Here is a 27313-nt window from a genome sequence, read left to right on the forward strand (position 1 = left end):
ATTGAAATCCTGCCGTTCCATAAGCTATGCGGCGATCAAGGCCAAAAAATATCATTGTCGAGGCGTTCATATCTGGGGTTCGTGAGCACGACTTCCAGATGTAGCAGTCGTCGATTGGCTCCCAATCGATGTTCTGAAAGATACGATGACGTAATCAAACCATGACGCAGTGCTGAGCATATTTACTTATCAGGTAATTGTGGTGTTTAGAGCAGTCGTTTCCGCTTAAAAGGTAACACAATATTTATAAGTTGGCTTGTTACATTAAATCTGATGCTTAAATATTTTCAAATATGGAACACTCCCTTTAAACGCTACGGAGCTTTCATACAAGGTAAGGGGAGAGGGATAAGTGATCATGGCTGTGACAGTGCAATCACACCCGAGCAAAAACTCGACGAGAGGGGTCATCCCCCGCTGGAACCTAAAGGGAATGACAGACGAGGAACTCGTGGAGGGGCTGGTGAAGCATGGCGTTGTGTCGGCGAGACGCATCCGCTGTCGGGAGACCGGCCATCTCACAGACGCGGATGCCGTGGTCGTGATATTTAATCGCGCTGTACTACCCGGGGTCCAAAGTCTAGTATACAATATGGCAGCGACGGCGCACATTTCACGACTAGCCATAAGGTTCCCATGTTAAAATGACCTTCAGGCCCACGGCTTTCCAAATCTTGAACATATATATATGCATGAAAAGTGCATAGAAATGAAGCTTGAACAATTCTCTTTCGATTTCCGGGATGAAAAGTGTGCACCGTGGCACTCATTTTCGAGCTATCAGGCAAAGCGCAGACCCATGCACGCGCCACGATGTCTAGGCGTGGGATCGAATCCCGCTGCCGCCAACTCTTTCCAGCAAAGTTGAGATGGAACACGGAGTGAATACGGCCACTGACTGGCGATAGAACTATTGCGTGCAGCAATATTCTGATTTTATATGAACATTATATATATATATATATATATATATACACATACTATGCATATATATGCATATCATGTATAGCCTGAAGATGTATCTGCTGTGCTGTGAAATGTGCTGCGAGCTATTACAAGGAATGCACATGAGATCTTTTTGTGTCTATCAAATATACCTGACAGGCATTATGCAGCCATCGGGCTATGTGCAAGAGCGTATGGCTGGGGCGCATAGCGTTATTGTGCCTGACGCATGGAACCTATCGCGACGGTGGCGGTCCAATGCTGGCCGTCCAACCCGCCCAGAGGTAGGACCAGGCACTGTGTTAGGTTCGTAAGTTGTGATGCTGGCGGCCACTGCTGTGAAGGGTCGGCAATGCCGCCTCAGGACCAGCGCAGCAACGATAGCCTAGTAACATTGCATGCACCGCCGATTGGGAAGCAGCTGTGAAGTGCCATAATGGCGAGCTGTACTGCACAAAGGCCCTGATATGACAATGTTGATAAAACTTCTTTGATTGATCTTGAAGAGCTCAAGCACCTGGAAGACCTATGGCTGAAGTAACCATGCTCCCTCAAACCATTTGCATGAAGGGTTTTTGGCATAAGGTGAATAGAAACATTTTATCATTGGCTCCACTGAATAAATGAACCTGAAAAATCTTGCTCTCACAACACAAAACCCACAAAATAAATATTTGGAACTTCAATATGACATTATTTTTTCCTATTCCTGATCAAGCTCTGTAATTTATAACTTTAACTTCCATCCATTGATCTCAGAGAAGGAAAGGTATACCGAAGCAGCTGAAGTGAGATGGGCCGCTTAGACAGATTTAGAAGGTTCATCAGTATCTGAAACATGTGCAGCTTTGGCTCAAGGCAATGCAAACTATCAATGGCCCTTAGATTAAATAGATGAACTGAAATCAGTAGACCCTGAATGATGCCCCAGTTATACACATTTTTATATGAATACAGCGTGCTGCCCTTTTCTAAACAGTGCATGCGGATAACTCCTTTGGTGACATGTCATCATAAATATACCTGAGCACGCCTTGGCCAATCACTTCGCATGCAGCATTCCACAAGCATCCAGCAGCCGGTAGCCTAAGCCACGACATTCATAGCTGGCAAGTTGTGCAGTAATGAATCATTACATTATCGGTTTTGCTGCAGAATGTTGAATGAGTCATTAGATGTAAACTGAGACATAATGTGACTTGGCAAAGAACAACATACATCCGATTAGCCCAGAGGCATCTGAAATTGCTTGAACACAATCTGATCCTCCAACCACCACCCCCAATGCCGCACCACAATTCAAGTGTCCTGCGTCTGAGAAATGTGATTACACTTAATCGCCACAAACAAGCCAAAGATGCCGCTAGCACAGCACTGCCAACTTTTGGTACAACATCCTAAATCTGGTGTTAATTCCGATTCTGGTATACTTATAGTATGTGTCGATACCTACTAGTCAAAACTTTGGAGTACCCGGTGTTGTATTGCCCTGGTACTACCCGAGAGAATCACGATCGGCTACCAGTGTATTCCGGTTCAACAGCACATCGCCGGCCCTGTCGGAGGCTGTGACTCAAATTTTGACCCTGAGGGTCGGGGGCGGACCCTCGTTCCGCGGAGTGCCGTCAAGCCGAAAGGTCGAGCGGGGAACTCTGTCCGACGACTTCTCCAAGCGTTGGACTAATGTGGAAACATTACGATGAGAGACCGGCAAGCCAATCTCAACTGAATACAGACACTCGAGTCATCTTTACGCCGACGGTTCGAAGACTTCTGGCGAAAGTTGCGCGTATGGTTTCGTGGCGTGGTTCTCGTGTGGAAGCGCCGTCTCGTCATGCTTCCGTGTTGACCGCTCAACATCAGGCAATCTTCATGTGTTTTGACTGTATCTCCGAACTTCATTTATCATCTTTCACTTAGCCAATTTGCTGAGCTCAGTCCACCTGCTCCAACGGCACACCCGGGAGACGCCAACTATCACGCTCATCCGAGAAAAACTGGGAGCTATCGCTGCGGCGACCATGGCATGGATTTCGAGCCGTATTAGAATCACGGGAAATGAGTCGGCAGGTGAGTCTGCCAAGGCAGGCACACTCCAGACACCGAACTACGGTAAACAGACTCTAGCGTGATGTTACATTTAAGTATGATTATAGAGCATGCTAAATTCTTTGAATGCAACTTAAATTCTTAAAGCCGACTCGAACACTCGAGAAGTTGCACAATTTGTCCCAGGTGGCGTCGATGTGCTACGGTGTGCACCTGCCCGTCTTATTCTTTTGAAACTGAACTACCGCTTTGCCGGGCTGTCAACAGGTGGCGTGTGGGAGCCGTTCCATACCCGCAGCCCCCAAGTGCCGAAGCCTCGGTACGGACACTCGGCTGTGCTCAGAGGGGTAAGTGGGACGCATGCCGTCGTCTGCGCTCGCTGGCGGACACTACCGCCGTGCCGCGCCATTCATGGGATGAGCGAGATGGCGCGTAGACCCCGGGCCGCGGATATGCCACTTCGGAGCGAAGTTGACGGCCGTGTGGTGTCACCTCGTCACGGTGCTGCCGCGGTGTCTCACCTCAGCCCCCCCCCCCCCTCCCCCAGTTACCCACAGCGATGTCGGCTTCTCGTTGGCAGCGCGCCCGGCGCCACCGGAACCCGCCTGAGCCCCTGTCCCACGCTCCCCTCCCGCAGGATAACATCTACATGTACGGCGGCGTGACCAACGAGGGCGTGACGACGCGCGAGCTGTGGGCACTGGACACGACCACGCAGAGTTGGGAGGCCAAGAACGTGCGGCCAGACGTGTGCTACCGCGAGGTGTGCGGCCCGCTGGCCGTCGTGGGTCACTCGGCCGTCGTTGTCAGCGACGACCGCATGCTGGTGCTATTCGGACACTCTCCCGTCTACGGATACGTCAACTACGTACAGGCGTACCACTTTGGTGAGTGGTGGCGCGCGTCCGCTGCTGCGGCGCCGGCGGGGAGAGGTGGGTGGGTTGTGGTCGCCGCGTGTCTGGATGGTTCGTGAGCTGACTGCTCCGGCTGGGCCTGACCGCGATGCACCTGCTGGCTCCAGGGACGGGCAAGTGGAGCGTTCACGGCTCGCGGGGCGCTCTGCTGAAGGGCAGCTACGGCCACAGCAGCGTGTGGGACGCACACAGCGGCCTCGTATACGTCTACGGCGGCCACCTGTCCGACAACATCGCCACCTACTTCATGTCCAACTTGCTGCACGCCCTCAACCCGGACACGATGGAGTGGTGAGTGGGGAGCGCTGACCGGTGCTGCGCGGAGTGAGCCGAGCCCACCCGGGTCCAGTGGAATGCTGGGCGGGCAGGTCCCGCCCCGACACTGTGCAGTAGTTCCTGGCGGGCTACATGGCCTGGATCCAGTTATCGGTCACCTTAATGCTCGCTTTCTCTATTGATACGACAGCGGATGTGTCTTGAACCCGGCGGCGACCCTCACGCTCGAGCCGCGTCCCGTGCAGTGGGATGCGGCGGCGAGTGTGAGATGAGCTATGACCGTTGCGTCAGTTGCGGACACGTACAAGCGGCGTGCCGGCCGTGCCCCTGCGCGTGCCGTGACGGCGTGCCGCCTCCGCTTTCTGCAGGACGCGGCTCTCGTCGGTCGACTCGTCCCGCTTCCTGCACTCGGCCGTCATGCTGGACGGCCTGATGCTGGTGTTTGGCGGCAATACGCACAACGACACATCGTACAGCCAGGGCGCGCGCTGCTACAGCCAGTCGTTCCTGGCGTACGACCCCAGCTGCGACCGCTGGCACCGGCTGACGTCGCCCCTCCACTTCCACCACGACCTCTCGCGCTACGGCCACGCCGCCGTCGTGTTCGAGGGCAGCATGTACGTGGTGGGCGGCTACAACGGCCGCATGTTCAACGACGTGCTGCGCTTCCGGCCCGGCCGCTGCGATGGCAACGGCAGCAGCAAGTCTTGCTTGGCCAGCGCCACCATCGGCGCCAAGTGCGCCTGGAACGTCAAGGCGCGCGCCTGCGAGCCGTTCGCCAGCGCCGGCGCCAAGGTGGGTGTCGCACCACGCGGAGGAAGGTGTTCAGAGTTGCGCTCGCGGACGGGGGTCTGCGCGATTTGATGTTGGGGAACGGTGGGGTGCTGGGTGTCTATAGGTGGGAGCGTGCAGCCGCGCGGGCTGTTTGTGCGGGTGGTGGCATCGATCGGTGATGGCTGTACGGAGCAGGTGTGCTCATACGCGGGGACGGTAGGCCGGCTTTCCGCGCGGTTCAAAGTGCTGGATGGATTCCGGACTGGGCTGGATGCCGTCGGCCGGGATGGCTCAGCCAGGACTGCCTTCCCATCGAATTGAGGAGCGTGCGAGGAGGGCTTGCAACGTTTTTGTTGGATGACCACGCCCCGTCAGGCCCGTTTTTGTTAGATGACCATGCCCTGTCAGGCCCGCCATTAACCAGCGAGTGCCAGACTTCGTGCTAAACGTACCGCTTCTCTCACGTGTGCCGTCCCAGTGGGATGTACCGAGCGGAGCTGGGAACGCAACCCCTGCGCGTGCCTCGATGGGGAGGCTGACACTGCCCGCCGGCCCGCCAGACGCACGTGCTGTGTAATGCCGACGACGAGGGGGACGGACCGAGCGCGGCCGATGAGTGCGCTGCCATCGCCTTCTGCCCCACGTGCATCTTCTCCAAGCACGACTGCGTGTGGTGTGGCAAGACCTGCGCCCACCAAAAGTGCAAAGGCATCAGCAAGGTGAGAACCGCGGAGTTCTGGTGTCGGCCTACGCGGCGGCTGGCTTTGTGTGGGTGAATACCGGGCAGGGTCGTAGTGTCTGCCTCCGCGGCGGCTGGCTGTGTGGGTGAACACCGAGCAGAGTCCTGGTGTCGGCCCGCGCGGCGGGTGACTGTGTATGAATGAACACCGAGCAGAGTCCTGTTGTCGGCCTGCGCGGCGGCTGGCTGTGTGGGTGAACACCGAGCAGAGTCCTGGTGTCGGCCCGCGCGGCGGGTGACTGTGTATGAATGAACACCGAGCAGGGTCAGACCAGAGCTCGTTGGGTGACCGTGTTACTTGCCAGGAGTGTCTCGAATTCCATTGAGTACCATTAATGACGCAATTTGCGTGGCATGCTTGCTGCAGACACTATTCAACATTATTGAGAGTACAATTTACTGCACTCGTTCCAAGGCCGGTCAATTTTCACACAGACCCACAGAACACAAGTGCCACTCTGAGACGTTAAGCAGGACTCCAGTGGGATCAACGAAATGCTTGAATCTCATGATATTGAAATCTGAAACATAGTAATCACAATTCACAGACGTATGTTCAGGACGGCCACACGATTCCATGGTTTTGCCAAGTTGCTCAAAATCATGGTGCATTAAGTCCAAGTTAAAAGAATACATACTACAGTGCGCTGTATCAAGCATTTTGGTTTAATGTAGGGTGCGCCTGGCCGTGTGGGAAGTCCTTTGACGTATATTGTTTTCTCCGATAAGTGCCCACGGATATTATTCATTTACGTTGGGCAGATCGGGGAATTTTCATCGCACATGTGTCATCGGGCATAGGCATGGCAAACAAAAAAACGCTTTCCGTCACGACTACTGTCGGAAAATTCTCCGAAGCTCTTCCTTTGCGTGGAAAATTATCTGGGGCAATTTTCCGGGTTGGCAGCGCCGAAAACCATCCAGGAAATTTTCAAACGTTTCATATACTTCTCTCAGATTATCTACCGGCCGAATGCACCCAGAATACCCTGCCACGATGAAGCTCAGACAGTTAAAAATGCTCCACGCAAAACATCTCGCGATGACTTCTTATTCAAACTCGCCAATGTCCCTGAAATGCAATAGTAGACATTTATTCACCACCCCTTATACACCTTTTGCGCTCGTGCCGTTGCTGCAGCTGTCTGCCCAGCGATCCCCTCACTTCGTGCCCGTTTCTCTGCCGTCTGTCATTGGCCGCTGCCCTGTTGGTGCCGACGTGCGGAGTGTGGGCGTGTCTGCCTGACGGCAGTCTCCGCCTGTCTCCCCGCAGCCAATCACGTCGGCCGACCAATGCCAGGCCAACTACGCCTCCAACTGCAACCTGCTGCACAACTGTCACGCGTGCCACACCGAGCCGTACTGCAAGTGGGAGCACGACCACAAGTGCTACACCTACATCGTCGAGACCAAAGGTCAGCCATGGGCGACCCGGGCTGCACCGCACCCCTCCCTGAGCCCGACCGCTCCACAGCAGTGGGGTAGAGCGCTGACAGGCCGGGCTGGCACGGGCTACACACGGGCAAAGGGAATGTTGTTGGCAACGTAGTGGGCGATGCGATGCCGCGTCTTTTCTGATGCTGGGTAGCTTACGGTCAGGGACATTTCTGCCGCTCAGATCGTTCAGCTGTCTCTCGCGTTTTACATGTGGTAAGGGTGTTTTTACAGTTGTGTCCATTACTGTCACGTTCGCTGCCGCGTTTGGTATAACGTCTTGATGGGCGGCGTCACGGCCCGTCCCTCGTGATGATCCATACGGCTTATATTTTCCACCTCGTGGTTGCCCCCGCTGCTCTCGGACTACCGCGATCTTGTGGCAGAACCGCCCATTCGTGAGTACCTAGACCGCGCTGGCGCGTATGTTTGTGTGATTGTGCGTTGATTTTGAGCGGGTAACCAAACCCAGAGCTGATCCAAAACTGCTTAAACATTTTAGTCGGGGTTAATGTTACGTTCCTGTTGCGTCCGTCTTACGTTGCTTGAAATGCGAACTCTGCTTTCGCACTTCAGCTTGTTTTTGCCGTCATTGCGTATTTCTGCATAACTTGATCTTAGTGCACAAGCTGCTTCCTTCGTCAAAAATACAGCGTTTAAATGATGTTGCATTGGTGTAAGGTGAGCATAGATGATCACCTTCCTGTCTTTTTCGGCTTTGTTATTTTTATCTTACTGTGGTGCATTCATACTTGTGTGTCAAGGTCCGGATTACTGCATAGGCTGGGCATTGGGGATCTACACTGGGAAAGCGTGTTGTCGCTGAACCCCTGGCATCAAAGTCCCCGGTGGTAGCGATGGTCCTGCGCGGACGCAGCTGACCCCGGTGGGAATGATGGTCCCGCGCGGGGCGCAGCTGACCCCGGTGGGGGTGATGGTCCCGCGCGGGGCGCAGCTGACCCCGGTGGGGGTGATGGTCCCGCGCGGGGCGCAGCTGACCCCGGTGGGGGTGATGGTCCCGCGCGAGGCGCAGCTGACCCCGGGGGGGGGGGGGTAATGGTCCCGCGCGGGGCGCAGCTGACCCCGGTGGGGGTGATGGTCCCGCGCGAGGCGCAGCTGACCCCGGGGGGGGGGGGGTAATGGGCCCGCGCGGGGCGCAGCTGACCCCGGTGGGGGTGATGGTCCCGCGCGGGGCGCAGCTGACCCCGGTGGGAGTGATGGTCCTGCGCGGGGCGCAGCTGACCCCGGTGGGGATGATGGTCCCGCGCGGGGCGCAGCTGACCCCGGTGGGGGTGATGGTCCTGCGCGGGGCGCAGCTGACCCCGGTGGGGGTGATGGTCCCGCGCGGGGCGCAGCTGACCCCGGTGGGGGTGATGGTCCCGCGCGCAGACGCAGCTGACCCTGGTGGGAGTGATGGTCCCGCGCGGGGCGCAGCTGACCCCGGTGGGAGTGATGGTCCCGCGCGAGGCGCAGCTGACGTGACTGCCCCCGTCCGTGCAGCCAACAACAAGACCGAGAGAGAGATGGTGAGCAAGATCCAGCAGGCGCCTTGCGGCCCTTCCTGCAGCGAGCGCACCACCTGCGACAACTGCACGGCCGCCAGCTGCATGTGGTGCATCAACAAGATGAGGTACGCCCGGCTCGTTGTGCCTCACTGTGCCTCTACACACACACGCACGCATGCACGCATACACCACGAGCCCAACGCCACCCGCTGCTTAGCCGGCCCCTGTACTGCTGGCTAGCGGTACAGGGGCCGACCGTTATAAGAATGGACAATTAACACCGACTTGGACGCTTGAAATAAAGCCCTTATCCCTCTCCCTCCCCCTCTCCCTCTCTATTTTTCGCGCCCTCGCCCTCGCCCTCGCCCTCGCCCTCGCCCTCGCCCTCGCCCTCGCCCTCGCCCTCGCCCTCGCCCTCGCCCTCGCCCTCGCCCTCGCCCTCGCCCTCGCCCTCGCCCTCGCCCTCGCCCTCGCCCTCGCCCTCGCCCTCGCCCTCGCCCTCGCCCTCGCCCTCGCCCTCGCCTTGCCGATTTCGCATTGTTTTACTGTGACTCATGCAGTTGGGTCACTTGATCGAAGGAGAGAATGATTTTGTGTGGGGGGAGGATCTAGCAGGGCTCAAAATGAAAGCTTATTGAAATGCGTCAAGGTTGATGTCAAACGAATTCTTCAACGAAATTGGCTCAATGGTAAGTATAAAAATGCGATGCGAGCACACTTGACCTCCCCCCCCCCCCCAATCTGACCTGTTATTCGACCTTTCCATTCGCTCTTTGACCTCGACGAAGAGAAAAGTGCCAAGCTGTGTGAAGTTAAATAATATGTGCCAAACAGACCTTCACGTTGCATCCAGACTGCATCAAATGTTGATATGAATACACCGCAGAAGGCGAAAGGCTTCGTTCCAAGCACTGAAGTCCATGTTTATTTTATATATATTATGTTTTTTTTGCTAACGTCATGCTGGGCCCATCAGAGAGAAAATAGCTTAAAACCACCCAACTATAAGTTTTGTTGCGCACGTCCTCTTAATCATACACGAATGGTCATAATGACACTACAGAACTCACCTTGAATCGGATAACTAGACAGGCCCTGAGCACCCAAATTTTCCACCTAAGTGTTATTCTGGAACTCCCAAATGTACGGGCCGCGGGAACATGACAGCGGCTGTCACCGGCCTCCGGGTCCTTGTTGACCCGTGGTGGAACAGTGCACGGTCGGTGAGTGGAGGCCCATCTGAGAGAACAGGGTGGCACCAGGCGTCATCTTGATGTTCGGAGCCTTGATCGAAAAGACGTGGCGTTTATGTTGTTTATGTTGTTATGTGTTTTCTATCTGTTATATGATAATGCCTGTTGCCGGCAGTGCGTGTATACGGTGGGTCGTGGCGGCATTTTCGCCTGCATTTATGGCACGGGCGCGGTATGGCTGTGCTTCACACTGTCACATATGGATGACTTCGGCACCGACGCCGCCTTTCGACGGTGTGCGAAGTCCGTGACGGCTTACGGGGTCAATGACCGACGGATCTGCGGCCTCAGGTGCGTGGAGAACAACGCATACGTGGCGTCCTTCCCGTACGGCCAGTGCATGGAGTGGACCACGCAGAAGGCCAAGTGTGACGTCATCCCGCCCGGTGAGTGACGTCATGCATCTGACGCCTCCGCGGACGACTGTTCTGATGCATCGGAGACCGCCGGGCGGGGCAGTGCCAGCGGTGGCCTCCTCCGTGACAGAGGAACACTGGGGGTGGCGGAGCGGCGCTGGTGGTGCGGACTCCGAGCCTACCGTCGGCCCACCGCTGCCCCCGCGTGTCTCAACCGGCCCTGCCGCCCGTTGTGTGGGTGCTGCTATGGCGAGCAGCTCACCCGGCGCCGGTCCCGGCAGGCGGCTCTCACCCGGCCTTGCTGCCCGTTGTGTGGGTGCTGCCGTAGCGAGCAGCTCACCCGGCGCCGGTCCCGGCAGGCGGCTCTCACCCGGCCTTGCTGCCCGTTGTGTGGGTGCTGCCGTAGCGAGCAGCTCACCCGGCGCCGGTCCCGGCAGGCGGCTCTCACCCGGCCCTGCTGCCCGTTGTGTGGGTGCTGCCGTAGCGAGCAGCTCACCCGGCGTCGGTCCCGGCAGGCGGCTCTCACCCGGCCTTGCTGCCCGTTGTGTGGGTGCTGCCGTAGCAAGCAGCTCACTCGGCATCGGTCCCGGCAGGCGGCTCGTCCTGTAACGCGCACCAGACGTGCGAGCGGTGCCAGGAGGACCCGGGCTGCGGCTGGTGCGACAACGGCTCCGGCACCGGGGTCGGCAGCTGCCTGGCCGGCGGCTTCAGCGGTCCGTTAGACCAGCAGTGTCCCAACAAGCTATGGAACTTCCTCAGCTGCCCACGTGAGTGCATCGCCGCCCTGCCGGACGGCGGGGGGGGGGGGGGGGCGGGACGAACGGTCGGCAGTCTGTGGACGGGTTTGGGGTTGGCGAGGGACGCTCTTGGTACGGAGTGGCATCTTGGGAGTGATCGGTGTGTGAGACGCTGAGGGTTGAGAGTGGGAGCGGCAGATGCGGAGGAAGGGCAGTTAAAGCTCTACAGCGGGGTGGCTGCACAGGCGGCGGGGTGGTCGCCAGCGTTAACAGCTGGCGACGTGTGACTGGCGTGAGTCTCATTCACATGGGGGCGAACAGTAACCGCCACAGATATTTCAAACACCAGACTGACGTTCGGCGCGTGGTCGCTGGTGTTTGGACATGGGCTCAGCCACAGACTGGTGCCACGCACCGCCAGACCCCCACACCATCGCCACCACCGCGTCACCCCCGGCCAACAACGACGTGCCCTCCCACCGCAGCCTGCCAGTGCAACGGACACAGCACCTGCTACCCGGGCAACAGCACGTGTCAGCCGTGCGGCGACCTGACCGACGGCGACCACTGCCACATCTGTCAGCCGGGCTTCTTCGGCGATCCCGTCAACGGCGGCAAGTGCCAGCGTAAGTAGTGTCGGCGGACGGACGGGGCGGCGGGCCTCGCTGGCGGGCGCCGGCGCTCCGGTCGGCGCCGCAGGCCGTGAGACGGCTGCCGAGCGGCGGCCGCGGGCGGCGGAGTGAGTGGATCGGGCTCGGTTTGATCGCTGCTCCCAGGTTTGGGGCTTGGCCTCTTGGCTATGATGTGATCCGTGTGGCGGGGGGGGGGGGGGGGGGGCGTGCGGAGCGTGTGATCCGACGGCAGGTGGGGTGGGGGCGGTGACGTGCCGGGAGGGCGGCCGTGTGTCTCGTGTGGTGCTGACTCCTGACGGCTGGGTGTGTGCGACGCTTTCACCGAACGCCAGAATGTGGCGCGAACGGCTCGTCGTCATCCCGGCACGCACGCTGTTGCAGCGTGCGACTGCAACAACCACGGCACCGACTGCCACTCCGAGACGGGCAAGTGCTACTGCAACACCAAGGGCATCATCGGCGACCACTGCGAGCGCTGCGACACGCAGAACAAGTTCCTCGGCGACCCTTCCAGCGGCGACGACTGCTTCTGTGAGTGACCCTGTTGTGTCGTGGGGGGACGGGACGACGGCACCGGGCCGGCGGTCTTGTTCAGCCGCCAGTGACGGCGGCATGGGCGCTGGTTTGCACCAGCCTCGTGTGTACCAGCGCCAGTCTGGTGTACAGGTTGAAGTGTATGCATCGCAGCTCAAAGCGATGTCAAGGGTGTGGTACGTTGTGCATCACAGCAACTGCTGTGCGTGCGCGGGAAAAGGGTATTGGCTATTCATCCTTGTGTCGGTATGTTTCAGACAACTTGGCGCTGGACTTCCAGTTCACGTTCAACATGACAAAGTCGGAGGATCTCCATTTCAAGCGCATCAACTTCATGAACCGCCCGATACGGAGCGATCTCAACACGGACTTCCACATCACGTGTTCGCAGGCCGCCAAGATGAACATTACGGTGAAAACGGGTGAGCACCGCCGCGTGCGCAGTAATTGTCAGTATCTTGCCGGGAGCTTCGGCTGTTTTCTCAGCGCTAGTTATGACGGGTGTCGGCTCTCGGGTCGCTGGTCGATATGAGCTGCGTCGGAGCGCTCCTCGCTCTAGCGGTGGGCCGCGTCCTGTGCGTTTTTGTCCATCGGTTATGCCGTTCTTGCTCGCGGCCTTGCAAGCATCTGGATGTACCGCCTCTTCGCTGAACTCTGAAACAAAACCAAGCGGAGCATCAGTCCGTTTTCAACGAGCTAAATATCATCTTGCTCCTTGAGCAGCGCAAGGGAGAGCGACTTACGTTTGGTTTCCAGCGACCAGTCCCCTGCTGACTTGGCCAGTCTGCCCCCCGCAGCCAGCCTTGTCGGCCCTGTCCGTGCCGTTCCTCACCGTACCGTCCCTGACTGCGCCGTCCCTCACCGCGCCACCCCTTACCATGCGTCCCTGCTGTGTCGCCCCGTGCCGCGGCTGCCGTGACCGCGACATCGCTGCTGGCCGTGCCGCAGTGCTGGAGGCGGAGCGGGTGATCCTGGCCGACTACAACTGCACTCAGTACGAGCGCACCTTCACCCAGTCCGAGTACAACTTCGGTACGCCCGACAACACCACCTTCTACGTGTACGTGTACAACCTGCGGCCGCCGCTGTTCGTGCAGGTGGCCTTCTCGCAGCACCCGCGACTCAACCTGCGCCAGTTCTTCATCACCTTCTCCACGTGAGTGACGCGGCATGCCCCATGCCGCTGTCCGGTTGTGTTGTGGGTTCGACGGAGCCAGAGGAAGGCGCGCGAGCAGCCAAGTGGTCGTGCCTCCTTGTATGCCTTTGTTTCACACTTTTGGGCTTTTCGCTATTGACTAGGTTACTCTGGGTTAGAACCAAGTAAATCTTGGCCAACTTTTTGAAATGACTCAATGTTTTGGCGCAATTGCATGCATGATTGAATGTTTATCCTTGTCACCTTGAGACGAATGACAGCGTGCCGGTGGGTTACACACTGCAACAGCGGCCCGGCCGGCTACTGGCTGTAGTGTGAGCCGCCCGATCCTGCCCCAAACAACATCACCGCGAGACGTGAGCCGTCCGATTTTGCCCCAAACAGAATCACCGCGGGTGTGAGCCGTCCGATTCTGCCCCGAACAGAATCACCGCGGGTGTGGGCCGTCCGATTTTGCCCCAAACAGAATCACCGCGGGTGTGAGCCTCCCGACCCTACCCCAAACCGAATCACTGCTGCCGGTCTGGCTGTCTGCGCCACCGCGTCTGGCGCGAGCCCTTGCGGACGGCTGGGTGACGTGTGTCACGCGTCTGGCCGTGCCGCGTCAGCGCACCGGTCCGTCCTCCCGTTAGCGGTGAGCGCCTCTGAGCTGTCGGCCCCGTCCGTCCTCCACGCTATGCTGTCGGGTGGCCCCGGACGCCCCCGGCCTCTCAAGCAGCTGTCTGCCCGTCGGTGCCCCGTCACCGGTCAGTGGGTGTCGACTCGTCACCACCCTGGACCTAGATGTGGGTGTCCGCTTGTGGGTGGTGCCTGCTCTACCTTCGCACCGATCCGTGGGTGGTGCCGGCCCCGCAGCGAGTGCCCGTCGGTGGGTAGTCTCCTGGCTGGCGGGCAGTGTCAGCCCGTGGCTGGTCCCCTGACCTGACCTGACCTGACCTGACGCGTTGCGCCGTCAGCTGTTTCCTGTTGTTGTTGCTCATCGCCGGACTGCTGTGGAAGATTAAGCAAAAGTACGACAACTACCGCCGCCGTCAGGTACGCATTTACAAAGGCCTTCGTCCTGGGCGCAGCCGCTGTACGGGGAGCGGCAGCCTTGGGGGGGGGGGGGGGGGGGGCGGGGCGCGCCGGATGCCAGGCCGCCTCCAGGTGGCGCGCGGGGCGCCGCGGGCTCACGGTGGCGACGGCGATCCCTTGCCGTGGTGGGTGGGCGGTGACGCACAAGTGTGCTGTGTTACCAGTGATCCATCACCCCACACAGCAGTAGGTCCTGCCGCCGTAGGGTGTGAGCCTCAATGTGGTGATCCACGGTAGCGCAGCGCGACTTTTGACCTATGCCGTGGGACTGGGCGCGACTGCGCGGAAGGCGTGCTGGGCACTGGCTGTCGCCTGCTCAGTGTATTTGTGTGTATGAAGCCGACCGAGAGTTTGGGCTTAGTGCGTGTCCCGAGTTTAGTAGTCACTTAGGTCCCGGGCTGGATGTCGGTCGTTTGCGACGTTGGATTAAAGGGGGATTATAGCGTGTACCGCAGACCTAAGTCTGTGTGCTGGCAAACGCTGTAAGTGTGTTCCCGTCCGGCGACGGAACATTGGTCGGCACCGTGCCCATGTGGGTACCAAATGACCACTGCAGTCGACGCGGCCGAAAACCCCGATAAACAAGCAACACCGGTACCATGGCCGCCGGTAACTCCATTAGTCAGGGCGAATTACACAGCCGCTGATCTGACCGCCTTCATCCTGGCAGCGGCTGTTTGTGGAGATGGAGCAGATGGCGAGCCGGCCATACGCCCAGGCGCTGCTGGAGGTGGTGCGCCGCGGGTCGGCCGCGCCCGCCCAGCCCGTCGCCGTCCGAAAACGACACCGGGTACGTAACGGTGTCGCCCGCCGGCGTCCGGCGGCGGACGCACCGTTCGGTGGGTCATATGGCGCCGTGTGGAGGTCGTTTCATTCAGAACCTAAAAATGTATGATACCCGCACAGTGCATTCCAGGACAGATGCTAGAAAACGGCAGTCCCGTGCAGCTCATGAAGTCATTGACGTGCATCGTAGCGATGTTAAGACGCCCGCACGATCCGTTCAGTGCCGTCCAGTTCCAGCGTTGTGCGCGGCTGGCGACTGTTCGCTGCGGCCGGCTGTCGGTTTGACGGCCCGCGTGATCGCGTGTCACCTCAGGCGGTACCCTGCCCGATCGTGCTGGAGCAGTGCTCCGGGAACCGGGCGGCGCTCATCACCGTGGTCATCGAGAGCCCCACGGGCGGCCAGCAGTACTCGCCGGCCGGCGTGTCAGGTGAGTGTAGTCCGGAGCCGGCCCCGGTCCGCCGGCCGGCGCGCCGCAGCCGTCACAGCCGGCCCGCGCCCGCCGCGGCGGCCGGTTGGTCCGATGGCCAGCAGCGGGCCTGGGCCGCCCGCCGCTGCTGTGGGTCGTCAGTCATTGGAGGCGCGTGGTCGCCGCCGCCTCGCCGGCACCGACTGTCTGTGCCGTCTACCGGTGGCTGAGCGCCGGCTGCCCGCCGCTGCCGTGGGATCGTTAGTTATTAGAGACGCGTGGTCGCCGCCGCCTCGCCGGCACCGACTGTGCTCTCTACCGGTGGCTGAGCGCCGGCTGCCCGCCGCTGCCGTGGGATCGTCAGTTATTAGAGACGCGTGGTCGCCGCCGCCTCGCCGGCACCGACTGTCTGTGCTCTCTACCGGTGGCTGAGCGCCGGCCGCTCTGGTTGCAGGCATTATAGTGGGCACGGCGCTGGTGGCGGACGGAACCAGCGGCAAAGATAGCGTGGACCGCTCCACCAAGGCGGACAGCAAGAAGACCCAGAAGACGGTGCCGCCTGGCGCCACCGACGTCTGCATCTAGTGCTCCCCTCCGCTCCTGCCCTCCTCCCCGCGGAACTCAGTCTGCGTGTGTGAGACTTGGATGTGCATGTGCTTCGCGCTCCCCGGGCTGCTGACGGCGGGCGCCCGGATTGTGATAATGTAGTCAATACACATAATGAATGCTTTATATATATTAGAGACCCTGTCTACTTTGTAGAGTCGGTCGGTGGGTGGGTAGGTGGGTTCTCTGCCGTCGTCACAACGGCGGCCTTGTTTGTTTTGATCACTGTCGGGTAGGGCCAGACGCCTGACAATAACCTGTCTTCTCACGAGCCACCGCGCGCGAGGAGGCCGCGACGACGGTGGGCTCCCGTCTAGTGTAGGCGCGCCGTTTTGTAATGTGTTTGCCTGCTGTTTTGTTGTATCCACTCATCACGTCTGGCAGGACACCGTCACGTATTTATTACCATTCCTGTTAGCGATTCATTCATGGCCGCTCACTAATGGTAATGGAATTAAAGGCCTATCTTTCAATATAAAAGCTATCCACGGTGGTGTGTGTTGGCCTGTGTGGGTTGGCTGGCCGGGCAGCCCCGGCGGCACGGCAGAGGTCGAGGTCGCGGCAGGCGGCACCGACTGAAGCGCCGCTGTCAGCAGGCCTCGTCCGGCTCTGCCCCGGACGGTCGCGACCTCTCCCTGCTCGTCTGCCGCTGTCGGCCCCGCGGGCACGGCGCGTGACGGGGCACACAGTCAAGGGTTGACACGAAGGGCGGCGCTGGAGCACGTGGAAAACTGGGCCAGCTCGGCGCCAGGCGGCCGGCGTGTGTACGAGGCAGACAAGCGGAGATGCGCTCTTCATTGCTCGATACTGTTAACGATCAAAATCCTGTCATGCTGGAAATGTTGATGCATCCCTGTTTCGTGATAACAATTTTGTTGCCGCAGTTAACATAGTTAAGAACTGTGCGGTGATTGTTAACGCCGAATTTTTTGGTGGTAACTCTAGACAACTTTGTTATCTGACCTTTTTTTTAGATTCCTTGCTCTATGAACTATTGACGATTTTGGCACGACGACCAATGACTCAGATAGCGCAAGATGATGTGACTCCAGAAGAACAAGATTTCAGAGAATAGAGCAGTTAACTGATGCCTGGACCGAAAGCAAGTCCGAATTCGAAACACAATCTTCAATTGATATGCAAACTAGGCTCACGGAAGTTCGTAAAGCTAATACAGATGACCTGATGGTTGTGTCATGAGCCATTTGTCATGGCGTCAGAATAAAGCTTAAGATATTTTCTGAACTTGAAAAAACAATCATTGCTGGAAGACGATTACCAGCCCATGGGACAACGACGAAATAACAACACCGGTCACGGATTTTTATTGGGTTCTCAAACGGCCTGAAGGATGCCGCCGAATAGAAGCGGACGTAAACATTGGCAACGTTACGTGTATGCTAAAGAACCCGAGCCGAAAGCTAATCGAATGGCCATGTTCATGGCCTCGCTGAAAACCGAAAGCTTATCCCTGTTCATGATCTTAGCGAATTTTTCATGAGGCCTGCCTTGCTACGCAGAGGCAGCGGTAGAACGATGCTTGGATTACCTAGTGGAACATCGTGAACGTTTTTAACACCAGTCTCAGTCACGGGCTGGCTACTCGCGCTGAAAGGAATGATGCCGCACATCTCGGCTGTCCCACGGGCAGGCGAAACAGCAGTAGTTAGTGAAACCACGTTATATCTCCACAAACAGGCCTAATAACTTAAAATCGCAGCATCTCTTCCACCGGAATTCGTCGCATTGGGTCTCGCTCATGGCCTTTTGCATGGATTTATACGTTTCTTTCATTACAGGAGCAAGACAACGACGAAGTAACAACACCGGCCACCTCTTCTGCTATTCGTTTCAATAAAGGCGCGTTGCCGAAATACCAAAGCATCTCATCCCCATTCTCCTCGTTTTCTCCGAGGAATTAGGCCATTACTACTGGCTTGTTTATGTGAAAAATGTTCCTCGTAAATACACATAAAAACTTACATAATTCAGGGGCAAGAACTGAAGATCAGCTTGGCAGGTCATTTCCATTACGGAGCAGAACTGCCTTCAGTGCTGATTTGCTGGCATCAATAAAGAGTCGACTTATCTGCGTCATGCTCCTTTCCTTGCGCACCAAGAGGCGCTTCAATGTCCCTGCAGTGGGAAATAGAATCCTCTACATTGGAAACGCTTCAGAGTCTCTGCCGCCTTCTGGGCGTCGTCACATTGCTACCTGGGGGCAGTAGATTCCACTCACGGAGCCGGGGACCAAGCAACTCGGATTGTGTTTGCGACAGATCGAGGACGCGTGCGAGATGATTAAAATCCCTCTGGGTCACCAAGCGTGGGTCCTCAGCTTCAGCTGACTGAACTCGTATTCTGTGTTTCTTCTGTGTCATGTTCATTTTCGTCATCATCTGAAGGCAGAAAGAACATCTGCGTGCTGGTGGAGGTGGAACAGGCAGATGCTCGGAGTGATCCACGGGCCTGACCGTAGACGGGACATCTGGGTACACTATGCTTCCCTTGCTTTTTGACGTGAACACCGTCGCGTTCGTCATGCAAAAGAAGCCATTTAAAGCGTGGCTCGCGGACTCCGTCCGCACCATTGGAAATGCAAGTAGCACGCCTACTCTCGTCCCGGCAAACAAACTGGGTAGTCAATTCGAGCATATAACACATGTGAGCCGGCCATCGCTCGTCTTGGTCGCCTACTTACACGCTGAAATAGTGAATATGACGTCTCACAAGTTCGGCTATGCTGCGTCTCTGCCGTTTTGGAGGAGAACGACTACATGTGTAGCAAAACAAGTGAGGGTCGCTTAGGCAACCACGCAGAATCGCTACGACCGTCCCGACATACGCCTGCCGCCAACTGCACGGGTATACAGGGTCTGGCAGTGTACTCTGACACTGAGGCTCACCGAGATTCCATCTGATTTTGTTGTAGAGGGGATTGCTACCATGAAACGAACGTATCTTACTTGAACAGCATCTCCAGTTAAAATCGCAGCTTTTAGATGTTATTGAGTTTGCCGCACCACGAGCTGGAGTGTATAAGTGCATTATGCGGTGCGTACCTCATGGGGCTTTGTAGACAGATGGTGTGTTTTCGTATGAAAAACTGAGCCTGATACACAAAAAAAAAAACTGAGATTAAAGTCAGAATCAGCACTACGGAATGGTCCAGGACCGCCTTATAAAATAGATCAGCGATAGCCACTGCTGCATAGAATAATTGGTGCCTTTTCATTTCAGTGCTGGTCCACCTATTCACAAATCTTCCCATCCCATCTTATCAGATAGTTTGACCATAAAGCTTCGATATTTGCTAATTCAGTCTGCATAGGATAACAAGCGCAGCAGAATTAGACCCTCAAGTCTCACTCAGAGCTACATCAACGGTAGATTAAAAATAATTGACGCAAAGACTTTTATTATGGGCTTTAAAGTGTCGTGGCTACGACGACTCTTGCATGCCTATAAGGTCTGCTCACGGTTGGTAAAGGCAATTAAGTTACCGAACATTTATTAATTATTTCCGTGCGGTGCGCATAAACTGAGATTCACGATGCATGGAATTTTGGAAACATGAGGTTTATTTGCGGATGAAATTCCTTCGGCCATTCCTAAGCCATCATTGGACTAAATTCAAGTCACTCTGGTTCCCTAATCTAGAAAATTTTGCACTACGGATAAACACAATTGGCACAGCAAGGGTCCTCGATTTATCGGTGGCGTATTTAACTCAGACACGAAGCCTGCGGACACCTGCGAAACCTGAAGAGGGATATGCCATTTCGATGTTCTTTATTTACCAGCATAACTTAATGGAAAGCCTTGCCAAGGTAAAATTACAGTCGATGCCTCCATCAACTATTAAATCATGTCATTTAACGTCAATTTGTGGTATACCACTACAATGTTTCCAGTTAGTGCATGAGAGCATCATTTTCGAAACAAAGAAAACCCATCTGAAGGTTGACGAACGCTTACAATCCAAGTGGTAGCGAGGCATCTGCGCCAACGACAATGATCTCAAAGTTATGGCGGTTACGAAACCTATGCGACTCCTTTGTCACTTTCGTGTTATCAATAAAATTCTTACGACCAACACATTTTGCACTTCTTAGGAAATGCAGAGAACGACAGACATACATGTTGTGGCAATCACCCCGAAACATCGCGGCACCTTTTGTGTAAATGTCCCTTTGTTCAAACCTCTACCAACGATATACAAGGGCATTTAGTCTCTGATTATGTCACCGATGTCAATGTCCATGCAACACTCCTATTCTAAACGATACAGTCCGTCTTGTGCTGATGTGAACCGTTAGCAAATGGTTATTTACGCAGCCAGGCGTAAAAAGTATCGGCCAAGTCTCGCCACGCTCAAGAAGGCATCAAAAGTTTAAACATCTCCAGTATGGTTCTCAGAGCGTATGCATAAAGTCCCAGCAGACAGCTACTGTTTTCCTTTTTGTAGTGAGAAGCAGAGCCTGCGCCGAATTATGATCGTGTTTGTCCAGATTACACCCCTCTTGAGCTCACGTTTCTCCTGATCGAACCATTATTTACGTTGTGTTGCACCAACATTGTCTGTGCGTGCTTGCTTCGTGATAAAATTGTCAATCGCGCACGATCCAAAACCAGGGATTCAGTCCCATCGCAGCTGAAGATCGTACATCCAACTGCTGTAAAGCCAGGCTCACTGCACATCTGGCCGTTCTTCTCCGATGCACAAGGAACACCCGAACTGATGGCTCAACAATGGCGGAGACGGCTGAAGCCAGTGACACGCGCTGGACACGTGCCAGAACACTGAGCAGGTGCGTCTTCTGACTGCCCATAGAGTGACCCTCTGTAAATCTGGAGCGGTGGATTCACCAGCAACACAGATTCGGCGCCAACGATAGCATTCGATCGCATTTCTGCCTGCCCCTGCGCCAAGAGCAGGTGGGGTGAACCGTGCACCTAGAGCAGAGGTCGGTATTTTGGTCGGTTAGGGAGACCGAAGACGGCGGTTCAGTCCACGTGCGGGAATTATGGGCAAGTCCAAAGGAGCGACAAAGGGATAGCTGCTCGGAGGTAAGGTAGCCTAGTCCTCCCACAATGTCCAAGATGTAATCGAATATTTGTCTCATACACGACTCGCGCGCATAAACTGTTTGCCTTTTGAAGCTGCTTGTGGCGTTTACCCGATCAGTTGCCAAATGCAGAAATGCTGCATTGTACGAATGATCTAAACAAGCCGGGCACCATCCGGTGGTCACGTCTTGAGGAAACTATTGCTGAATGCGACTGAGTCCGGTCACAAGCCCGACGCAATGTTTCGCAATGGGTGTTACATGAGCGTCCCACGACAGGCACGGACTGAAAATTGCACCCAGGTTCGGCACTGTAGCTTTGGGGTAGAAAGTCTTTCCATGGCGACTGACATCCCTTGAGGGTTAATCGGGGGGCTCTGCCGGCTGGCGAACAGCATTGATTGAGTTTTCGATGCGGTTACTTTTATCTACTCACTTCTAAATAGGTAACTCTAAGCCATACGTCCAGGGAGGACAGGAATGTTCCGTGCTATCAGTCAGGACTTCCGTGTCATCTTTTCCGCGCTGAACTCTAAAATCTTCCTGTCACCGGCGCATTGGATGGCATGGACCTCTGACGCAGAGTGCCTCAAATCGTTGGTGAACACGCCGTTCGGAGATGGCCCCAAGACAGAGCCTTGAACAACACTTGTGCCGTTCTGCAGCGGCCGAGACGGGTGCCGGCGCCCTGAGGAGGGATCCACGATGGGAACTCTTGCGTTGAGACATGGGTAATGGGTATGGTCAGCGAGGTGACAGCGGAACCAGCCAGCGTCATCTCGCTGCAAATGTAATTTGATCAGCAGTTATGAGTGATGACATGCGTTTAGATATTTGGTTAAATCGATCAGACAGGGGATAGGGATCTCCTTCGTGCATCGAGGAGAGAATATAGTCAGATACAGTGATCAGTCGATTAAATTGGCCTGAGAACGTGCTGAGCAGGGAAGGTAGGCTAATCTTGGTAGAGGTATGCGTAGAATTGACACCGAACAAGCTGCTCTAGGATTTTTGCCATGCCGAGGACTACGGAGATGAGTCTGACGTTGACGAGTGCCTCTAGGGGTCTGAAAATTGGTGTTGCCAAGGCTGGCATTAGGGATGATCAGCAGCCGCACGCTGGTGGCACTAAAACACGATTTAAAGTTGAGTCGGAAGGAAGATATACGCAGTGCATCAGCACAGCAGGCTGAAGCGTTCCCCGCGCCGCTGAGCGCACTTATCAGTGTCGCGTAGCAGACGGCCGGACTGGCAGGGTCATACGAGCCAATACGGGGCAGCCGGCAACCAGCTTTAATCATTGGGCACTTTTCTCCGCTTGGGCGTTTCGCGCCCAGCGCGCTGTACCAATCTGACAAACTGTGCATTCAGTTCATCGTCATCGGTAGTAGGTTTGGCTGGTGTTGCCCTGCTGCTGCCAAAAGCCTGGAGGACATTCCGATAAACAGAGCTGGAACCGCGCTCAACCACGCGCCGCCCGACATACTCCGCGGATCCCACGGTACGGCTCACGCGTCATCAGGGTCGGCAGCGCCACCGGCATGACCAGCTCCGACGATGACACACCGCTGGCTTGACCAGCTCTGAGGGTGACACACGGCCGACTCGACCAGGTCCGAGGGTCACACACCGCTGGCTTGACCAGCTCCGAGGGTCGCACACGGCCGGCTCGACCAGCTCCGAGGGTCGCACACCGCTGGCTTGTAGCTCCGAGGGTCGCCCACAGCTGACTTCACCAGCTCCGAGGGTCGCATGTCAACGACTCGACCAGCTCCGAGGGTCGCACACGGCCGGCTTGACCAGCTCCGAGGGTTGCACATTACCGGCTCGACCAGCTCCGAGGGTCGACCAGCTCCGGCTTGACCAGCTCCGAGGGTCAACCAGCTCCGGCTCGACCAGCTTCGAGGGTCGACCAGCTCCGGCTCGACCAGCTTCGAGGTTCGACCAGCTCCGGCTCGACCAGCCCCGAGGGTCGACCAGCTCCGGCTCGACCAGCTTCGAGGGTCGACCAGCTCCGGCACGACCAGCTCCGAGGGCCGACCAGCTCCGGCTCGACCAGCTTCGAGGGTCGACCAGCTCCGGCTCGACTAGCTCCGAGGGTCGACCAGCTCCGGCTCGACCAGCTTCGAGGGTCGACCAGCTCCGGCTCGACCAGCTCCGAGGGTCGACCAGCTCCGGCTCGACCAGCTTCGAGGGTCGACCAGCTTCGGCTCGACCAGCTCCGGCTCGATCAGCTCCGGCTCGACTAGCTTCGAGGGTCGCACTCCACCGACACATCAGGTCGTGCGGAACATGATGTGGAGCGCTTGACGCATGTGGAGGGCTTGGAACTGTGATTGCTATTCGTTTAGTTGGTGTATAGGAGTTGAGGATAGGGCACAGCACCCTGTGAAAGCGCTGCTTCAGGTCCGAGGCGAGTCCCTCTTGGCAGATATTTTGACAGTCCACCTGGCTTAGGCTGGCCAGAAGCTCCGCTACATTCGCTCTATTCAAAGACTGACAGGCAAGATTGGTGGGTGGGGAGTGGGGTAAATACACTTTGTGTCGCTCCCTCCCACGTACCGCCGTAAGTCTTGCATTAAGTCTTGCGAAATTTGGGGGGAGGAGGATCAACCCCAAAGCCCTCATAACACGATAGTTCTAGTACTATGAGTGAGTGATTATGAGCTAAGGCCAATGAGAGCCGAGGAGCGCAGAATGAGGGAGGTTAGCAGGCGACGCACTGGGTGCCTAGGCAGGGGTTATCCAAGGGAGGAGGATCATCGACTGTTTTGCCACCGGCCGGCCCAGTGAAAGGTGACGCCTGCCTGGAAATGCCGAAGCAAGTAATGTGGACCCAGTTTAGCATACACATATGAATATGCCCCATGAGCATGGTCATTTGACGCTCTTTTTGGTCGCACCATTATTAGCACGCGTCCGTATGGCCGGTTGGCTACCCTTCGCTCGGCTGGGGAGTCAATTCGACTATCTGAGATCTCAGAAACTAGAGAGCTAAGTAGATGTACCAAATTCATAGGATATCTTAGGCTGTACGTGAACTTACTTGGGTCACAGTTTGGAGTTCCTAGATCATTATCTTCGGATCAAATAATGTTAAACAAGGTCAACCACAGGTTGGTGCGCAAAGTGTCCCAGAACCTAGCCACCTGTTCTAGGCAAAAGTTCAAATGCTCATTTAACGTCAGTGACCTTGTTTGACCTTTGGAAGGTCACGGTGACCAAAATAATACAAGACTGCTTTGAGTTTTGCACTCAAATAAGCGACAACGATTACGCTAAACTGTACTTTCTTAACACAAAATGATGACCTGGGTCATTTTAGATCAGTAACCCATTCTGACTTTTAAGAAGTCTATGAAAGACGTGTAATGTGGTTCCTGTTATCAATTAATTCGAAATAAGCATTATAAACTACCCCGCACAGCAAGCCATGCAGTAATAAGCCTCCGCAGCGGACGCCGCCGCGGCCCGAGTGGGTCCGGACGGGCTTCTGCAGCCGACGCGGCCGCGGCCCGAGTGGGTCCGGACGGGCTTCTGCAGCCGACGCGGCCGCGGCCCGAGTGGGTTCGGACGGGCTTCTGCAGCGGACGCCGCCGCGGCCCGAGTGGGTCCGGACGGGCCTCCGCAGCCGACGCCGCCGCGGCCCGAGCGGGCCCGGACGGCTTCTGCAGCGGACGCCGCCGCGGCCAACGGTGCCATGCAGCCCTGCGCCGCGCCACGGCCGCGCAGAACCGTTACGGCCCACCCGATAAATCACGGCTACCCTGTGCCATGGTAGTCACGCCACCCGTAGTGGATGCACGGGCTCATCGCGATCAAAAGAGACCCGGACGATCGCGAATATGCTGCGCCGCTGCGTTGCTATGCACCGCAGCCGAGGCAGATGAGGCCGATTGGCTACAGCCTGGTTAGCTGTGTGGTGTTCTGGCAGAGCGGCGGCGGTCTGGTCCACTCCAGCCGATCACTTGTTGCAGCAAGGACCGCTTCAGGTCATCCGGCCGACTGGGTACCAGCGAGTGGCACCCTCCCACCACCGTGGCACTGCCGAACAGGGGAGGTGAGCTGAGCCCTCACCAGACGGCAGCAGCCGACGGCCGCCAGCACGACATGGCGCCTTCAGTCTCGACGCCTGCAGATCACAACCGAGTCCGCAACGGACAGGCTGGCCTATCGCGCTCCCCATGCGTTACACTTTCAAGATCCAGTCCAATCCAATCTATCATCGCGACATCCGTTCCACGGACCAATCCGCCTTCGTTGGAAATTATAAATCTTAGCCAGTGTAATCAGTCATAGGAATTGTGTTTCCCAGCGTAATCTGCATTATTCGATCGTCATGATGTGTTGTTATGCCGAAAATAACCCACCCTCGATACATCAGGCACTGATTAAGCGAGGCAGTCAACCGGTTACCTGAATGCATCATGCAAAACTCAGTTGTTGAAGGAAGTGCTCATGAACTCCATGAACACGAGTTCATGTTGCTGTTCTTCTCGAATTTCATGGATTCCATTAGCACTCCATGGCCGGTGCTTTGAGCGTCCAGTTTTCCTATAACACATACCAATGATCGTTTCATGACGTCGTGCAACTAATGCTCCTTGGCGCATTCAATTTGATTATTAGAAAAGCCTATAACGCCAAAAAGCAAGAGCTTCAGACTTACCTTGATTGTGCTCAGTGTGTCTTGCTTCATCAAGGTGTAATTTGAATGTTACATGTAGAATGTATGGTTGTTTACGGCCTTTTAAATTGGCATAGTTTTTCCCTTCTTTTCAATCCATCCGTGCCCTTCAGGTCTTGAATCCGATCAAATTATAATCCGTGGCTCTCGCAGCCTTTCCCATTCATTTCAGTTTCATCAATGAATTTGTCAAATCCGCGAACAGCCTGACTGACCAGAAAGGAAAACAAAACATTTCACTTGCCATCATCTTGCATCTAACCTCGCGACGGTGCTCCCTCGTAACCGCACCAAAAACCAGGCGAGGTCACCCAAGTCCGACGCGGCCTGCCGACCGAACAGACTCAGTGTGGTCGAGTCATGCCGACCGGCCTGACTCCGCGTGGTCGAGTCATGCCGACCGGCCAGACCCCGTGTGGTCAAGTCATGCCGACCGGCCAGACCCCGTGTGGTCAAGTCATGCCGACCGGCCAGACTCCGTGTGGTTGAGTCATGCCGACCGGCCAGACTCCGCATGGTCGAGTTATGCCGACCGGCCAGACTCCGTGTGGTCGAGTCATGCCGACCGGCCAGACTCCGTGTGGTCGAGTCATGCCGACCGCACAGGCTGCCATACTTAGCGGACAGAGTCATCAGCAGTTCCCTTGGTCGGAGAGAACACAGAGTTTCAGTCCTGCCACAGTATCATCGCACTCCCGGTTATACCTCTGTTTTATCTAACTCCCGTTTCTGCCGCTGTATTATCGAACTCCCTGGTCTGCCGCTGTATTATCGAACTGCCGGGTCTGCCGCTGTATTATCGAACTCCCGGTCCTGCCGCTGTATTATCTAACTGCCGGTTCTGCCGCTGTACTATCTAACTGGCGGTTCTGCCGCTGTATTATCTCACTCCCGGTTCTGCCGCTGTATCACCTAACCGTGTCGCCCACTGGACGTCTGCTTTTTGGCTGGCTCATGGGACTGACGCTTTCAATGCTGATGATTTCGCCATGCACTCACATAGATCTATAGCTACAGAATGATGATAATCGAGCTTTTAGCATGCATGTAGATCCTTCCAAGTTATGTCTATCGTTCATCAGTATATGTCTACTGTTCATCAGTCTGTCTAATTATACTTATGGGCGTTTATTGACATTTGAAGGTAGACTGAAATTTGAAATTTTCATTGACACGCCGACAAATGAAGAGCTTGATGTCATTCGCATAATAAGCATATCTAAAGACAGTAGGCTCATTTAAAGGTTGCCTCTGAGTTCAATACGAGCAACGTTGTTTCAAATCATCCTGCTTCATTGGGAACTCTTCATCTTTCTGGATCTCGCTGCTGACGTAGTGTTCTGCAAATGGCTCTATGGTGAACGAGTGCGCGACGGTGAT

The 27313-nt window shown here is 56.2% G+C and overlaps 1 protein-coding gene across 1 annotated transcript in view; it reads left to right on the plus strand.

The window, feature by feature from the left end:
- The window catches only part of LOC119112003 (attractin-like protein 1), a 31202-nt gene extending 14535 nt beyond the window's left edge, over positions 1-16667 (plus strand). Inside the window, exons 6-23 of the mRNA XM_037235930.1 lie at positions 3262-3341; positions 3632-3881; positions 4016-4199; positions 4553-4979; positions 5519-5677; positions 6971-7112; positions 7518-7529; positions 8632-8761; positions 10181-10275; positions 10839-11012; positions 11468-11608; positions 11996-12145; positions 12406-12570; positions 13097-13304; positions 14261-14339; positions 15049-15168; positions 15478-15592; positions 16026-16667. Coding sequence (XP_037091825.1) covers positions 3262-3341; positions 3632-3881; positions 4016-4199; positions 4553-4979; positions 5519-5677; positions 6971-7112; positions 7518-7529; positions 8632-8761; positions 10181-10275; positions 10839-11012; positions 11468-11608; positions 11996-12145; positions 12406-12570; positions 13097-13304; positions 14261-14339; positions 15049-15168; positions 15478-15592; positions 16026-16156 — 2762 coding nt within the window. The 3' untranslated portion in view covers positions 16157-16667. The remainder of the gene's footprint in view (positions 1-3261; positions 3342-3631; positions 3882-4015; positions 4200-4552; positions 4980-5518; positions 5678-6970; positions 7113-7517; positions 7530-8631; positions 8762-10180; positions 10276-10838; positions 11013-11467; positions 11609-11995; positions 12146-12405; positions 12571-13096; positions 13305-14260; positions 14340-15048; positions 15169-15477; positions 15593-16025) is intronic.
- The last annotated feature ends 10646 nt before the right edge of the window (positions 16668-27313 follow it).

Source organism: Pollicipes pollicipes, unplaced genomic scaffold (assembly GCF_011947565.3).
Source record: "Pollicipes pollicipes isolate AB1234 unplaced genomic scaffold, Ppol_2.1 Scaffold_7261;HRSCAF=8764_pilon_pilon_pilon, whole genome shotgun sequence".
Taxonomy (NCBI): domain Eukaryota; kingdom Metazoa; phylum Arthropoda; class Thecostraca; order Pollicipedomorpha; family Pollicipedidae; genus Pollicipes; species Pollicipes pollicipes.